The 16,661-nt window shown below is 50.6% G+C and overlaps 1 protein-coding gene across 1 annotated transcript in view; it reads right to left on the bottom strand.

Moving 5' to 3' along the window:
- Nucleotides 1-679: 679 nt before the first annotated feature.
- Nucleotides 680-16,661, bottom strand: part of SAMD14 (sterile alpha motif domain containing 14) — a 32,227-nt gene continuing 16,245 nt past the window's right edge. Inside the window, exons 4-10 of the mRNA XM_015413675.1 lie at nucleotides 15,644-15,953; nucleotides 13,631-13,718; nucleotides 12,378-12,452; nucleotides 8,853-9,012; nucleotides 4,854-4,973; nucleotides 2,347-2,502; nucleotides 680-835 (exon numbers count right to left, since the gene is read on the bottom strand). Coding sequence (XP_015269161.1) covers nucleotides 680-835; nucleotides 2,347-2,502; nucleotides 4,854-4,973; nucleotides 8,853-9,012; nucleotides 12,378-12,452; nucleotides 13,631-13,718; nucleotides 15,644-15,953 — 1,065 coding nt within the window. The remainder of the gene's footprint in view (nucleotides 836-2,346; nucleotides 2,503-4,853; nucleotides 4,974-8,852; nucleotides 9,013-12,377; nucleotides 12,453-13,630; nucleotides 13,719-15,643; nucleotides 15,954-16,661) is intronic.

Here is a 16,661-nt window from a genome sequence, read left to right as displayed (position 1 = left end):
TATACCCGATCTGACGTGAGGCAGAATCCGTTGAGGGAGAGGAGATGGAGAAGTACAGGGCACCACCATGCACTCTTTCAGGAGGTGGGGCGTGTTATGCGTGCCTGTGTGCGTGTGTGCATCTGTGGCGTGTGCCCGTGAGACAGCCGTGGTACCCCAGTGGTTCATAGGAATGGGACGGTGTGGCGGGACACCTGATTGGCACCGAGCGTGAGCACATCGAGGCCTCTGGGAATGAACAGCATCATGTACAGGGGCTGCATCGACAGGAAAGTCAGGAGGTGTTATCTGAAGGTAGTCACAGGGTCAGTGCCACCCTCCTACCGCCCTCCCCACAGCGCAGCAGGCAGGGTGGCTTGCTGGCTCACTGAAAGTGCAGTACAGCCCAGGCACTGCAGGGGGTGCTGTTTGCAGATACATCCCCCCCTCTCCTTCCTTGGGCGGGGGGATCGTCAGTGGTGCTGCCGCCATCTTGCCACCGTGCCTGGTCCCAGAGCAAGTTCAGCCTCCCTGTATATCCCACCCAGACCTGTAACCTTCAGCAGGGCCCCGCCTGCTTTTGTCATTCCCTCTTCCCTGGTTGCAGATGGTCCGGCCCTCCCCACGATGCTCCGGCGGTGAGGGGAGGAAGGGTGTAAGCCGCGTGCGCTGGGAAACAGTCATTCCCGTTCCTGCTGGCCTAACTCTTCTTCTGTTCCTGCTCCTTCTTCTTTTGTTTTTCCTTCTGCTTCTCCACTTTTTCCTGAGCTTTCCTCTCTTTCTCAACCGCCGCAGTCAGCTCTTTCAGTTTCCGTTTTAGAAGAGACCGGTCGTGAGAATTGCTGACTCCAAGAGCCTGTGGGGGGTGAGAGGAATGTGGCATTAGAATCGGGATGATCATACTTTCGGGAGCCTTCACCCCCCGGCTGGGGAGCCCTGGGGGGATGCCCCAACTATGCCTTTTGACAGGGCTTTTTTTGTTAAAAAAAAGCCCAGCAGGAACTCATTAGCATAATAGGCCACACCCTTGACAGCACAGCACATTAGCATATTAGGCCACATCCCCGTGTTACCAGAAGTGTGCTCATCCAGCCACACCCACCTTTTGCTTCTTATTCTGTTTACTTTGTTGTCAAAACCCAGAGGGTTTTTTTGGAGCAGGAACTCCTTTGCATGTTAGGCCACACACCCCTAATGTAGCCAATCCTAATGGGTTTCTGCTGTTGGGTGTGGCCTATTATGCGAATGAGTTCCTGCTGGGCGTGGCCAACTCAGGAGCCAGCCGGAACTCCGTTCCTGTGCGTTCCTGCCCAAAAATAGCCCTGCCTTTTGAGTATGCCAAAGTATGCTTCTTCCTTTCTCTGCCTTTCCAGTTTAGGCTTAACATGGTTTTAAGTGCAGCCATTTCATAAAAGGGCTACATAAAATTCCGGCACTGTCAGCAGTGCAGGGAGGCTTCAAAATGGGGATCCTTCAAACTTTGCTTTCAGGCCCCTGCAACGCTTTGGCATCCACTGTTCCCAGATTTCCACTAGTGTCTACCTAGAACTAATTTTTTGTTTCCTGTGAACGCTGCTTTTTCTCATTGTCACCCTCAGACTTGCGGCTGAAAGAAGGACAATCTTTGTAGTTAGGATTTCCAAACTCCAGGTAGTAGTTGGAGGTTTCCTGGGATTACAATTGATCTCCTGGTGACAGAGATCAGTTCCCCTGGAGAAAATGGCTGCTTTGGAAGGCTGTGAACATAAAGGTTCCCTTGCTCGAAAGCCAGTCGAATCCGACTCTAGGGTTGCGGTGCTCATCTCCGTTTCCAAGCCGAAGAGCCAGCGCTGTCCGAAGACATTTCCATGGTCATGTGGCCGGCATGACTAAACACCAAGGCGCACAGAACGCTGTTACCTTCCCACCGAAGTGGTCCCTATTTATCTACTTGCAATTTCTTGCTTTTGAACTGCTAGGTTGGCAGGAGCTGGGGCCAGAGACGGGAGCTCACTCCGTCATGCGGCACACTCGGGTCTCGAACTGCTGAACTACCGACCTTCCACAGCCTGCAGTTCAGCGTCCTAACCACTTGAGCCACCGCAGCTCCTTGGAAGGTGGGCGTTGTGGTATTATACTCCACTGAAGTCCCTCCCCTCCCCAAACCCCACCCTCCTCAGGCTGCCCCCCAAATCTCCTGGTATTTCCCAACCTGGACCTGGCAACCCTACCTGTACCCTTTTCTCCACCACCCCCCTCCAACCAACATTAAGGATTCCCAAAGCTTTGCATTGTACGGAAGCAGTAAGGTCAGGCTGTCCTATAATTTGCAGTTTCCAAAACAGGCAGGCAGACAGGATGGAAACGCCACTCCCTGTCCTCAGTCACCTTCAGCTTGGCTCCGTCAAGGTGTAGCAATTGCTGACCGTCCACATCTTGGGCGGCGAACTCCGCCATGTACTGCTCCAGGCTTAAGCTCTCCAGCCACTGGCCCACTTGCTGACTGCTCCACATCGAAGCGGCACTCAGAGGTTCGTCCAAGAACTAAAGGCGGGGAAACAAGAGTCAAAAGAGCCTCAGGCTGCAGTGCAAGACAAAAAGCAATCAAAAATCTCCATGCGATGTTGCGACAGATGTGCTGGCACAACAAAAGCACTTGGGATGAACATGGGGGTGGGAACTCGGGTGTCAGGGAGGCACAACTCCTGCAGTCTTTGGTCCGGAAGAATCTAGCCGACAGGACTGAGCGTTGCTGGAGGGAGAAGAAAGCCTTTACTGGAATGTGACTGGAGATAGCAAAAGAGGCTCCAGAGCTGCTGCAGGTGCCAGGCTGCTGCTCCCCTGCGGCGTACGAGGGATCCACCATCGCTAGTGGGTGCTTCCCTGTCGCTGCTAGGCTAGGGTTGCCAGCCACCTGGGCCAGGTGGCGGTTCCCCCGCTTTTGCGGGCTCCTCCCGACTACCGGCCAGATGGTTGGCAGGGGGAAACCCCACCCGCAAATGGCCCAAAACGCGGCACAATGACATCACCTGGAAGTGATGTCGTTGCACGCCGCCACTCTAGCTTTTGGACAAAACTCTATGGTAAAACTGGGCTCAAGCCATAGAGTATTGCCCAAAAACTAGAGCAGTGGTAGCACAATGATGTCAATTCCTGGGTGTACAGGGTGACAGATATCAGTGTTTTGGTGACATCATTTTGTAGCCGGTGAGGACCCCTGATGCCAGAAAGTCCCCCCCCCCCATATCATATGACATTCAGTGTTCCCTCTAAGCTGAGTTAGTGTGAGATAGCTCACAGTTTTTTAGCCTCCGGCTCACAGATTTTTGTCTTAGCTCAGGAAGAGGGGCTCCAGAGCAAACTAATTTATGCAGTAGCCAAATTGCCGGCTCACAACTTTAATGCCCGTAGCTCACAAAGTAGAATTTTTGCTCATAGGACTCCACAGCTTAGAAGGAGCATTGATGACATTGTGTGTGGAATAGCCAGGAGATCCCGGAAGGGATTGTTTGGCTGCCAGAACTGTAGCTCTTTTTGGCACCACTAGATGGCGAGCTGTTCTTATATTTAGCTGAGAGTGCTGTGACTTGCCCAAGGTCACCCAGCTAGCTTCAAGTGGGGAATCAAACCCGGTTCTCCAGACTAGAGTCTGTCGCTCTTAGCCACTACACCAAACTGGCTCTGTACCAGGAAGTGATGCCATTACACCAAGTGCTACCGACCAATCAGTAGCTACATGCTTGCACAGTGCCACAGAACTGCCCAGATGAGTCTCTATCAATGCTTGCTGACATTTTCTAGTAACAGTGCCAAATCCCACTTCCCCTTCAGCAGCATAGAATCACAATAGCGCAAGTCATCCCAGTGAACCACCCAAATGAAGTGTGCTCGGTGCCGGAGGTGTGGAGAGTCACACCACAGTAGGGAGGGGGGGGGGGGGGAAAGGGGGGGGGGGGGGGAGTGGAGACACTATTCACAGTGACGGATCTGAAGGCACACGCATACAGACATCCCTCCTTGCAAGGGAACAAGTGTAGGTACCAAGATAGGGCCAGCCCAAAGGTTTTAGGCATCTTAGTCAAACTGTGACTTCAGTAGAGAGAAAAACAAGAACTCTAGAATCAAATAGGCATTTACTGGGCATTCACAATCAGCGGTGGCTCAGAGGTTAAGACGCTGAAGCTGCAGACTGTAGTTCGGCAGTTCGAGACCCTAGTGCCGCGTGACAGAGTGAGCTCCCGTCTCTAGTTCCAGCTCCTGCCAACCTAGCAGTTCAAAAGCAAGAAATTGCAAGCAGATAAATAGGTACCACTTTGGTGGGAAGGTAACAGCGTTCCGTGCGCCTCGGCGTTTAGTCACATCGGCCACATGATCATGGAGAAGTCTTTGGACAGTGCTGGCTCTTCGGCTTGGAAACGGAGACGAGCACCACCCCCTAGAGTCGGATTCGACAAGCTTTTGAGCAAGGGAAACCTTTACCTTTTACAAAACCAGCGATGCCAACATAAAAACAGACAAGCTTTTCAGAAGCCTTCCCCGTTCCCTTGTGGCACCCGGATCAGCTGATAAAGAGGTTCTATAATTTCATCTGATCACACTCCGCATTATTTAAAATGTTCTTTTAATGTACAAATGTTTTCATGTTTGCCACCTTGGGTACCCTATTCTTGTGAGAAGGTGGCATATAAATATTTTAAAATCGATCACGTTGAAAGAAGGCACAGGATGCTGCAGGGCAGGCAGAGGAGACCTTGACAGCAGTGTGTACCCACTGTGACATCCAAAACAGCTCTCCTGTCCTCAGGAAGGGCCAAGGACAGATCCCTTCATATCTAGGCCACGGCTCCTGCCAAATCACCCGCCTGAACCAGGTCTCTGCTTGCCAGGTGACTCACCTCATCAGATGACTGTGACAACGTGTGATAGGGGTAGGAACATTTGGCCTCGGGGGGCGCCGTGCTCAAGGTCTTGGGACTGCTGCTAGGAGGAGTGGAGTCATCGCTCAGGGTGGATTCCTATCAAAGAAGCAGGAGATGAGAAGTTTCAATAGCTAGGAAGGCTTTATTTAAAGAAGATACTGAATAGGTGCTGGGGCTTGTCTCTGCCTGGGAATCATTTGCCTGAAGAACATAAAGGAAGCCATGTTGGATCAGGCCAGTGGCCCATCCAGTCCCAACACTCTGTATCGCACAGTGGCCAAAACCCAAGGAGCCTTCAGGAGGTCCACCGGTGGGGCCAGAACTCCAGAAGCCCTCCCACTGTTGCCCCCCAAGCACCAGGAATACAGAACATCACTGCCCCAGACGGAGTGTTCCCTCTGTACCTTGTGGCTAACAGCCACTCATGGACCTCTGCTCTTGAGAATGTAAGAGAAGTCATGGTGGATCGGGCCAATGGCCCATCCAGTCCAACACTCTGGGTGCGTTCAGACGGGGCGTTTCAGCCGGCATAAACTGTACCGGTTGGAACCGGTGCAGTTTATGCCGGCTGAAACGCGATCACACTTACCTCCCTCACAGCGGAGCCCATCGCTGTATGCCCGTTCACATGCTGCGGGCGTCGGCATTTTTTTTAAAACTCAATTTGAGCATGCGCATAGACAGCCATCCACAGAATGGCGATCTTTGCACATGCTCAAAACACCCCATATTACATTTAAAGTTTAAAGGTAAGGACTTACCTTTAAAGTTTAAAGCCCAAACTGGCCTCCCTGAAGTCCCGGACTCCTCCGGAAAGTTAAACTAAGGGCCTTTTCTTTTTTTTAAAAAAACAAACGGTGGGGCGAAGCTTTGCCCAAGCGCATATCGGCAACCTAAAAAAAAATGGCGGGCGAAAATCGGAAGCCTCGGGCTTCCGAACGGAAGTGGCTAGACACCAGTGGAGAGCAATCAGACAGGGGTAAACCGATTACAACCGTTGCACTCAGGATACCACCACTTGGGGACCTAGTGGCAGAATACAACAGTTTAAAGGGCTTTGCAACGGTTAGGGACAGGAGGCAGATGTTCTACGTGTGAATGCCGGTAAGGTCACCGATTGCAACCGGCACCTATTCCGTTGCAAATGCCCCGTCTGAACGCATCCTCTGTGTCACACAGTCATCAAAACCCAGGTGCCATCAGGAAGCCCAGCAGCGGGGCCAGAACTCCATAAGCCCTCCCTCTGTTGCCTCCCAAGCACCAAGAATACAGAGCATCCCTGCCCCAAACAGAGAGTTCCTATCTATACCTTGTGGCTAATAGCCACTGATGGACCTCTGCTCCATATGTCTATCCAATCCCCTCTTGAAGCCGTCTATGCTTGTAGCCACCACCATTTCCTGTGGCAGAGAATCCCACGTGTTCATAACTCTTTGGGATGGGCCTTTAGAACTTCTGGCCATAGGAGTGTACCCTGATGGCCACACCCCCACCCCTTATTCCAAGGCACTATTCCATAGTAGCAGGGCTGGCCCCAGCTTATTTTGCACCCTAGGCGAGGATCCCTTCTGGCACCCCCCCCCCCAATGCACCCACCAATTTTCAAAAATAAATGCATTTTAGGAAGAATGAAAACCACAAATAATCAAGAAACTCCCAGAGTACAGGGCCGGGTGCAGCTTGGCGCCCCTAAGGGCCGGCCCACTCTAGGCGATTGCCTAGTTTGCCTAGTGAGTGAGCCGGCCCTGCATAGTAGTAATAACATGTCATGCTCTATTGCAAATGTAACGCATAACTGAATGCATTGCAAGGATGCTATATTCTAACTGAACACTGTTAGTCATTTCTTTATGGTCTCACAGCGTCTTCTTTATTTTGGAGCGTTTCACTGGCACCCTTAATAAGCAGTAAAGAAGTCTGCATTCCGTGCTTTGTAAGAGTCCAGCGGAGCTCAGAGAGGGAGACCGGTTGCTAGTGTACCGGCCTCAGCCCCCCCCCACCTCTGTGTGACCGCCTGGTAGTCTGTGGGGTGCGGCCACATGGAGGAAGTGGTCACACGTGTGACCAGTTCCTCCACGTGGTTGCTCTGGGGTTGCTAACTTCCAGGTGGGGCTTGGAGATCAACTGCTCTCCAGACGACAGAGACCAGTTCCCCTAGAGGAAATGGCTGCTTGGAGGTATGGATTCTCTGCTGCTATACCCTCCGGAGGTTCCTCCCCTCCCGAACCATGCCTTCTTCAGGCTCTACTTTAAAGGAGGTGAAGGAGAAGGATACTGGATTTATACCCCACCCTTCACTACCCGAAGGAGTCTCAGAGCGGCTTACAATCTCCTTTCCCTTCCCCTCCCCACAACAGACACCCTGTGAGGTCGGTGGGGCTGAGAGAGCTCTGAGAGAACAGCTCTGAAAGAACTTGTAACTGACCCAAGGTCACACCAGCAGCTGCATGTGAAGGAGTGGGGAATCAGACCCGGTTCTCCCAGATTAGAGTCCGCTGTTCCTAACCACTGCACCAAACTGGCTCTCACCAAGTCTCCAAGAATTCCCCAAACCCAGTGTTGCCAACCCTGGCCAGGGCATTCGTGCCCACTCTGGCTTCCCACGCGTTCAGTGAACACACACAGGCAGCCATGTGTACTGGGATGCTGTGAACAGGTTCCCAAGGGCACAAAGTTAAGCCATAGGTAAGAAACCTTTGCTCGGGGGGTTAATACTAAATGCCTTGCCTTGCAAGACTCACTTGCGAGACCTTAGAGCTGAGCTCTCCAGCCACTTCAAGTTAACATGGTTGACGTGACTCCCCTTGCAGGCACTTCGCTGAATCAACAAAAGTGGTGAAGAGGGTGAACGCACATGAGGCTGCCTTATACCGAATCAGTCCATCAGTCAATCAAGGTCAGCATTATCTATTCAGACTGGTAAGTGGTTCCCCGGGGCCTTTTGTATCACCTACCACCTGGTCCTTTCAACTCGAGATGCCTGGGATTGGATTTAGGACCTTCTACGTGAAAAGCAGAGGCTCTTCCACTGAGTCACAGCCCCTTGTTTATCCTTGCCTTATACTTGTATTATCTGGCTTGGGTTAGCTCCACCATGCAGTCTTAAGCAATTACACCCTTTGAAACCCAATGATTCCAAGGGACTCAGGAAAGGGTGACTGTTTAGGGTTGTGCTGAAAGTTAGCCTTAGGGGTCATCTGCCTTCAGCTAACAATTCATAAGGCTTAGGAAACCACAAAATGGTTAGAATCATGGCACAGTCAGAAGATCAGATTTCAGAGCCTGAGGAATTTATTCAGGACAGTTCAAACCACCTTTCTCCAATAAAGGACTCAAGGTGGGTATAGAATCACACTTCAGCACTAGGGAAGAGTTGTTGAACTCCTTCCCCCACCCCATTTCCCCCATAAAAAGCCTCCTCCTCCAGCTGCTTTGTATGGGGGGGGGAGGTACCATATTGTGCCTGTCTTTCCCCCCTGACCAGGCTTTAAAGCCGCTTGGAGTGGGCATTGTCGACTAGAGAAATCGCATTTTCTCAACCCCAGGGCTATTTTTGGGCAGGAACGTGCAAGAACGGAGTTCCGGCTGGCTCCCAAATTGGCCATGCCCAGCAGGAACTTATTAGCATAATAGGCCACACCCAACAGCAGAAACTCATTAGGATTGGCTACATTAGGGGTGTGTGGCCTAACATGCAAAGGAGTTCCTCCTACAAAAAAAGGCTCTGGGTTTTGACAACAAACAAGGTAAACAGAATAAGAAGCAAAAGGTGGGTGTGGCTGGATAACCACACTTCTGATAACATGGGGGTGCGGCCTAATGTGCTAATGAGCTGTGCTGTCAGGGGTGTGGCCCAATAGGCTAATGAGTTCCTGTTGTTGGGTGTGGCCTATTATGCTAATGAGTTCCTGCTGGGCTTTTTCTACAAAAAGAGCCCTGCTCAACCCCATCAACACCAGCCCTTTCCCTAGCCACCTGTGAGGCAGATTTCTTGCGGCTGAAGGCCTCGTTCTTGGGAGAGGAAGAGGGGGAGGCGGTGCTGCCCGAGGAAGCGGAGCCTTTCCCGCTATCCGTGAACCAGGAGAAAGGCATGAAAGGTGACACTGAGGAACGGCTGGTGCCCTCCACCAGCTCCCTGCAAAAGAGGGACAGAAAACAGCAAGAAAATGAGATTAGTGAACTGATAAGGAAGGAGGTATGCTTGTATATCATCACTCTCTCCAACAAGCTGCCTACAGAGACAAGTCCTGGACAGGCTCAGATTAGAGCAAGAGGGAAATCAACAATTTACTTTCCAGGTTAATTGGGATCTGATCCCGTACTGTCCCCACGTGCCATAATAAATTATTCCAAACTTTCAAGCTTCCTTCCGGAATCTCTCTCAGACATTGAGTAGACAGCTACAAAATTTGAATATAGTCTGTATGGTCTTTACCATAGAGACTAGGGGAAATTTCTAGAGCAGCACTATGTGGAGATCTCTTTTCTCCCACTCCCCGGTTCCTTGAGGATGGGAAATCTGCACTGGGGGCTGGTAACTGCCCACCTGGATACCAGATAATGTTATTACCTCCATACCCTGAAAAGCTTCAGCCATCTTTGCACATTTAAGGTCCCTGCCACACGGGACGGCTGGAATGCGGCTAAGCAGAGCCACACCAAACTTGACACGCCGCGGAGGGATCCCACGGATCCCCTCAGCCGCAGCGCATCGCTCCCCCGGGGAGAATGCGACGGTGTGAAGGGGAGCCTGGCGAACTGCGCATGCTCACACATGCGCAGTTCGGCCAGGAGCTGGGAATGCGCCGGCGCAAGGACGTGCCGGCGATCCCACGGCCGCACTTGCCGCGGCCCATCCGAAAGAACCACCTAGGGAGGTGGTTCTTTTTTGCTGCGCTGTATGGGCGGGATGGGACGGATCGGAGACGGAAGCACGACGTCCCCCAGATGTTGCTGTGGGATCGCGCCTGTTTGCTCCGGCCCTGATCCGTCCTTCTCCCGGCCCAAACGGCTCGTATGAACAGGACCTAAGTCTCCGTTAAAGGGGCAGGACATTTTCCTGCAGACCAGCTGGTAACTCTATGGACATCTGAAGAGGCCTATATTTTTCAGTGCAATCCTATACAGAGTTTTTGCAGTCTGAGCTCATTGACTTTCATGAATTTAGACTGGTGTTATTTTGCACAGGATTGCATTTTTAAAAAAATCTGCCTGTGGCCTGTAGATTCAAATTTGATGTGGTGGGCAGAGTCCCATTTCAAGCTTTCCTTTCACCAGATCTGGCAGAGGGGAAAGGCAGCCAGTATGTCTCTGCTTGAGGCCTTTAGGGAGAGGCCTGCCTGCTCCTATCTCATCAGTTAATTTGAGGTGGGGGAGATTTTAATCTGCAATAAAGGCTTTGATTCATTAATCTACCATTTAAATAGATTAAAGCTTGATATCCAAGGTCGGGGTGGGGGGGGAGAATCCCATTTTCCACTAATCTATGTTTCACTGGGGTAAAAAGATAGGGAGAAATTTATTAAAATAGGGCGATTTTCAATATTTATATACAAACATACCATGTTTGATTCTATCCTTTTGACCTCAGAAATAACATGTCATATGTAAAATAGCCACAAGGTGTGTATTACAATACTATTGGGAAATCAATTTCAGCCGCCTGCACTTCTAATGCCATCTGTTTTAGAAGCAACCCCACACGATCAACATTATTAAGGTTCAGAAACAAGAGGCATGTAATGTCCTTTATTAAAATCAATCCAAATAGCACGGTGTAAGCCTTTGTATTCTCTAGAAGTTTTCATCAGGCTGAATGTTAAAGCAAAACAAGACAAAAGCAAGTGGAGAGAAAGAAATAAAAAATGTAAGGGCCCTTTCTACACTCTGTATGAAATGCCAGGCAGATCTGGATATATGAAATGGTGCTGGCTGATATGGGTATCACATTAGATTATTGGGGATGTGCACCTGGGAAAAAACTCAGTATTTTTCATGTTGTGATTTTAGGAAGGGCATAAGTACCGGCATTCTGGATTCTTTGTGTTCCCTAATACTATTTCAGTATTTAAAAAAAAAATGTCCTGGAAAAAATTCAGGTTCATTATTTCATAGGGGAGGGTCTTTCTGGAGGCCAGAATGGCTGTTTTTCAAGTAAATGACACCAGTATTACAAGCTTCAATCTAATTGAATTGAGGGGTCCAGTTCTACAGGCCCCTGAACAAGGTGCCTCCTACTTGTCTCCACTGTTTCCTATGGGGGGGAAACGTCCACGTTTTCTCCAAGGCAAAGAACACACAAGAGGAAGCACTGGCCAAAAGCCTCCAAATGCAAACAGAACCAATGTCAAACCAGAGAACCCAAGCCAAACCTACTTAAGCAATGGGCACTGCTGCAAGCCCAACCAAACCTGAAAAATTGAAGAAAAACAGGCACAGGTGCCTTAAAATGCCAGTCCCGAATATTTTTAAATACTTCCAGAGTCTTTCAGGACCCAGTTATTCGAATGTACCTGAAAAGTACTGATAAAGTCTATCTTGGATATGTATCTGGACGGGGAAAATCTGAATGCACATCCCTTCTTACAGTTCTACTTCACCTGGTCCACCTCAGCTCTTGTCTTCAGTGGTGGGACTTGGAGGACCGAACAGAACTAGTCCATTACAATAGGGCAACCCCTGGTATTTTCCAGATTTGGTACATATGAATATGGTGGTGGGAAAGTGCCCTCAAGCCACAGCTGCCTTACGGCTATCCTGTAGGGGTTTCAAGGCAGAGACATTCAGAGGTGGTTGGCCATTGCCTGCCTCTGCATAGCGACCCTGGATTTCTTTGACGGTCTCCCATCCAAATACTGACCAGGGCTGACCCTGCTTAGCTTCCGAGATATGATTCTTTTTGTAGCAGGAACTCCTTTGCATATTAGGCCACACCCCCTAATGTAGCCAATCCTCAAAGAGCTGACAGAGCTCTTCTTACAGGAGCTACTGTAAGCTCTTGGAGGATTGGCTACATTAGGGGTGTGTCACTTAATATGCAAATGAGTACCTGCTACAAAAAGAGCCCTGGCCAAGGACAATGTGCAATAGGAAACACAGATTTTTGAGGGTACATATTCATCTGTCCCTGACCTGGATGGCCCAAGCTAGCTTGGGCCATCCAGGTCAGGGACAGATGAATATGTACCCTCAAAAATCTGTGTTTCCTATTGCACATTGTCCTTTTCATATAAAAGGGCAATCACGTGTATCAAAAGTACGGGTGGAAAGAGTACAGAAATGCTGGGTTAATCCTCGTTTAGTCCTGGCTCATTCCGCAGCTAGAGAGCAAAGGCAACGAAACCAGGATTTGTTGAGTCAGACTAGGATACGAGTGTTCATCTGCACACCGAATCCTGGTTGCACACACTAACAATGCTTGAAAATAAAGCATGGTTTTGTGTCATGTCTCAGCCGCCACTTCTGATGGGGAGAGTTCTGAAAGACATTTTCATTGCTTACCTATTGCCCATAGACAGCCGATTGCCCCCTTTCTCTTTCCTGCTTTTCCCGGAAGATGCTCTTCGGAGAGTGACTCTGAGGGTGAGAAAGCACACGGTAGGAAACGACACAACATACAGTCCTTGGGGTGGATCCAGATTTGCTACGAGGACTGTCACTTTTACATTCCACACTGGGAACTGAATTCCCAGGTGCACAAGGCCAGATTTGGATTGGGACTGCAGGCATGAGGAATGCAGAGAGTAATTATCCCCCCCCCCCATTTGGCCTGAAATGGCCTGGGAGGGAAACACTGCTTGCCCCATTGTTGAATCCTTCATGCACCCCCATCAGTACACAAAGGACTCCCAGTGGGGCAAATGGCAGCACCCTTGGGAACATTTCAGCAGGGGAGGAAGGCCAAAGACCTTTTTCCTTGCAAGCTCTGGTCTCAATCTGGATTGGGCCCTGCACACCCAGGGATTCAGCTCCTAATACAGAACTTGCAAGCAATGTTCCCTCTAAGCTGTGGAGTCTTGTGAGCAAAAATTCTACTTTGTGAGCAACTGGCATTAAAGTTGTGAGTGAGCAATTTGGCTACTGCATCAATTAGTTTGCTCTGGAGCCATCCGTCCTGAGCGAAGACAAAAATGTGTGAGCCGGAGGCTAAAAAACTGTGAGCTAGCTCACACTCACTCAGCTTAGAGGGAACACTGCTTGCAAGCACATCTGGATCATGTGGATCTGGGAAGGAGCTGGGGAAAACATAACCTGCCGTTACGGCCCAAGATGTCTGTGGGTGGGGCTCTGGGGGAATGAGAAGAATTAATCCAGCTTTCTCCCTGCTATACTCAACCCTCTTCTGCTAAAATGTCCAACTTCAGTGGGACGGGCCTCCTCGGGAGGTCGTGGGCTCTCCTTCTTTGGAGGTTTTTAAGCGGAGGCTAGATGGCCATCGGGCAGCAATGCGGATTCTGTGAATTGAGGCAGATCACGGGGGAAGGGCAGGAAGGGATGAGCCAGTGCTCAGCTCTTGTGGCCCTTTCTTATATGCCCGGGGTCATGCTGATCATCACTTTGGGGTCAGGAAGGGATTTTCTTCCAGGCCAGATTAGCCCAGGGATTCTGGAGCCCTTTTGCCTTCCTCTGGGCATAGAGCAGGGGGTCACTGGGGGGGAGTGGGGGGAGGATAGTTGTAAATGTCCTGTGCTGTGCAAGGGGTTGGAGTAGATGGCCCCTGAGGTCCCCACCAGCTCTGTGTTTCAGGGGCTCACCCTAAATCGAGAAATTTCCTCCTGGTTTTCTTGTCAAGTCCAATAGTGGGGCTGGCAGGCTCTGGAGGGCTCGTATCCCGACTGTCATCTGGGAAGGGGGGGACAAACAAAAAGTAAGGATTCATACCAAAAATTGTTTCAAAACTAGGCTGGCTGGTGTTTAAACTTTTCCCACAAAAATGGGGACTGGCTCTGTAAAAGGAAAGGTACTCTGCACATCCTCAGGGGCCCCATCTGCCTCTACTCATATTCCACAGAGATGATCTGACAGTGAAAACAGGCACTGGCACTAAATCCTGAATGAAATTAAGCCTTGAAAAGAAGAAGAGTTGGATTTATACACCGTCCTTCACTCGGAGTCTCAGAGTAGCTTACAATCTCCTTCCCTTCCTCTCACCACAAGAGACACCCTGTGAGGAAGGTAAGCGTGAGAGAGCACTGAGAGAACTGGGACTGACCCAAGGTCACCCAGCAGCTGCATGTGGAGGCGTGGGGAATCAAACCCAGTTCTCCGGATTAGAGTCCACCACTCTTAACCACGACATCAAACTGGCTCTTACCCACTACACCAAACTGACAAAAGTGTAAATAAGTCTTCAAGAGAGCAGAATCATTTATTCTTATTTATATATTTACTTCACACACACCACCTCTCTCCCCAGTGAGGACCCAAGCCGACTTACATCGTTTTCCTCTCCTCCCTTTTATCCTCACAACATCCCTGTGTGAGAGAGGTTAGGCTGAGAATGTGCAATTGAGCCAAGGCCAAATTGAGGGCCGTTTTTAAAAATCCCTTCTGAAGCACCCATTTAACTTTTTTAATGTGCATATAAAGCAGGGGTCGTTTCGTAGAAAAAGAGCTAGGGGAACTCATTAGCATAACTCATTAGCATATGCCACACACCCTGACATTATCGGAAGTGTGTCATAAGGCCACACCCCCTGACATCACCGGAAGTGTGTAATAAGGCCACACACCCTGCCCCCAATCCACTTACCCCTCGGAGTGGGGGAGCCTCGTCGGTGTCCATATGGTTCCCCCCCCCCGACGAGCTCAGCCACGCCCCCAACGTCAGCAACGTGACTGCGTCACCTCCGCTGACGCAGCTTCGGGGGCGGGGTTTCCCCCGGGCCCGGATTCCTCCGGGGCGGAACTCGGGGGCTCCGAAGCGGGGGGTTCCCCGCCCCCCGGGCACATTTGGGAACCCTACTTCTGAAGCAGGGCTCTTTTTGTAGAAAAAGCCCAGCAGGAACTCATTAGCATAATAGACCACACCCAACAGCAGAAACTCATTAGCATATTAGGCCACACCCCCATGTTACGAGAAGTGTAGTCATCCAGCCACACCCACCTTTCCCTTCTTATTCTGTTTACCCTGTTTGTTATCAAAACCCAGGGCTTTTTTTGTAGCAGGAACTCCTTTGCATATTAGGCCACACACCCTTAACGTAGCCAATCCTAATGAGTTTCTGCTGTTGGGTGTGGCCTATTATGCTAGTGAGTTCCTGCTGGGCGTGGCCAACTCTGGAGCTAGCCGGAACTCCGTTCCTGCCCAAAAATAGCCCTGTTCTGAAGCACCCATTTAACTTTTTGTAATGAGCATATAAAGCAATGGGGAGACCCACATGTGCTCCATGAATAACTATGTAGGGACCTTTATCAAGGTTAGCACTGTCTATTCTGTCTGGCAGTGGTTTTCCAAGGCTTGGGTAGAGGTCTTCATCCACTGTCTCCTACCCACATCTTTCTTTTTTTTTAACACCCTGAAGATGCTTGGGAACGAACTTGGGGCCTTCTGTGTGCCAAGAAGTTGATCTCCCACTGTGCCAAGCATGGGAACTGCTGCATCGGTTTGGAACAGAACGGACAAAAACATGGAAATCCCAGCAGCCTTAGCCCCCGGTCCAATCTGCAGAGAGTCTACCGGTCTCTCACAACCGTCTACGCCACGCATAGATGCTTGGCTTGTCTGAGGCCTCCCTTGTTCCCAAACGTCCCGAGGAGGTGGTTACCTTCACTGTGCCTCTCCCTGCGTGCGTAGATGGGCGAGCTGTCGGAACTGGGACAGGACTTGGGGGAGGAGCTGGTGGGGGTGCCCCCTAAGGCTTCCTGGGAGGAGGTGTTGGTCAGAGGCCGGTAACGGATGAGGGGTGACGACAGGTGTTCCTCCTGATCGGTCGTCCTCCGGACCGTCGAGGTGTCAAAGGAGAACTCAGTGCCACGAGTGAACAGCGAGGAACCGGAGAGCGGGGAGGAGACCTGGAGAGAGCCGTGAAGCGGGGATCTCAGGCGGTGGAGGGGGCTTCCATAGCTATCACCCACCTGCGGGCAAAAGGAGGAAGTAAAGAGCACTGGCCAGAGGGCCCTCAAGGGTTGCCAGCTCTGGGTTGGGAAATACCTGGAGATTTGGGGGGGTGGAGCCTGGGGAAAGTGAACCTTGGGGAGGGGAGGGATCTCAGCAGGATATAACAACATACAGTTGTCAGGTTGGGGAGGTGGGTCTGTGTCTGGTTAATTGCTATTGCTTTCCTTTCAGGTTAATTGCTACTGCATTCCTTTCTGTGCTGTCTCTGCTGTGCGCCGAAACGCTTATCTATACAGATGTGCAGGAGGGTGTTGTGGTGTCTGGGATTGCCCTAGGTGCCGTGGGAGAGAGTTCGTTTTCAGCTTCAGCTACCTAACGGTCTCTAAGCCTTAACCCGCATGCGGGAGGATGCCTAATTGGCCAGTGCTGGGGGGGGGTTGCATACGAATTCCCTATATCCTATTATGCCCACGGGGCCGACGCCATTCTTAACAGTGCCTATGTTACTGCATCTATAGCTCTGCAATAAAAGTATAGCCGTTCCTGAATGCGTGTACTTCGTTGTTGGCTGTGGGTTCTGACAACAGTCCACCCTCCAATGCAGCCATTTTCTCCATGGGGATCTGATCTTGGTCGTCTGGAGGTCAATTGTAACAGTGGGAGGTCTCCAGGAGAGGTCTCCTGGAGAGATTGGCCGCTTCAGAAGGTAGACTTTATCCTGCTGA

Source organism: Gekko japonicus, unplaced genomic scaffold (genome assembly GCF_001447785.1).
Source record: "Gekko japonicus isolate JY-2015 unplaced genomic scaffold, Gekko_japonicus_V1.1 scaffold544, whole genome shotgun sequence".
Classification (NCBI taxonomy): Eukaryota; Metazoa; Chordata; class Lepidosauria; order Squamata; family Gekkonidae; genus Gekko; species Gekko japonicus.
The sequence above is the reverse complement of the archived record's forward strand: the minus strand, read 5'-3'. Positions and strand labels throughout refer to the sequence as shown.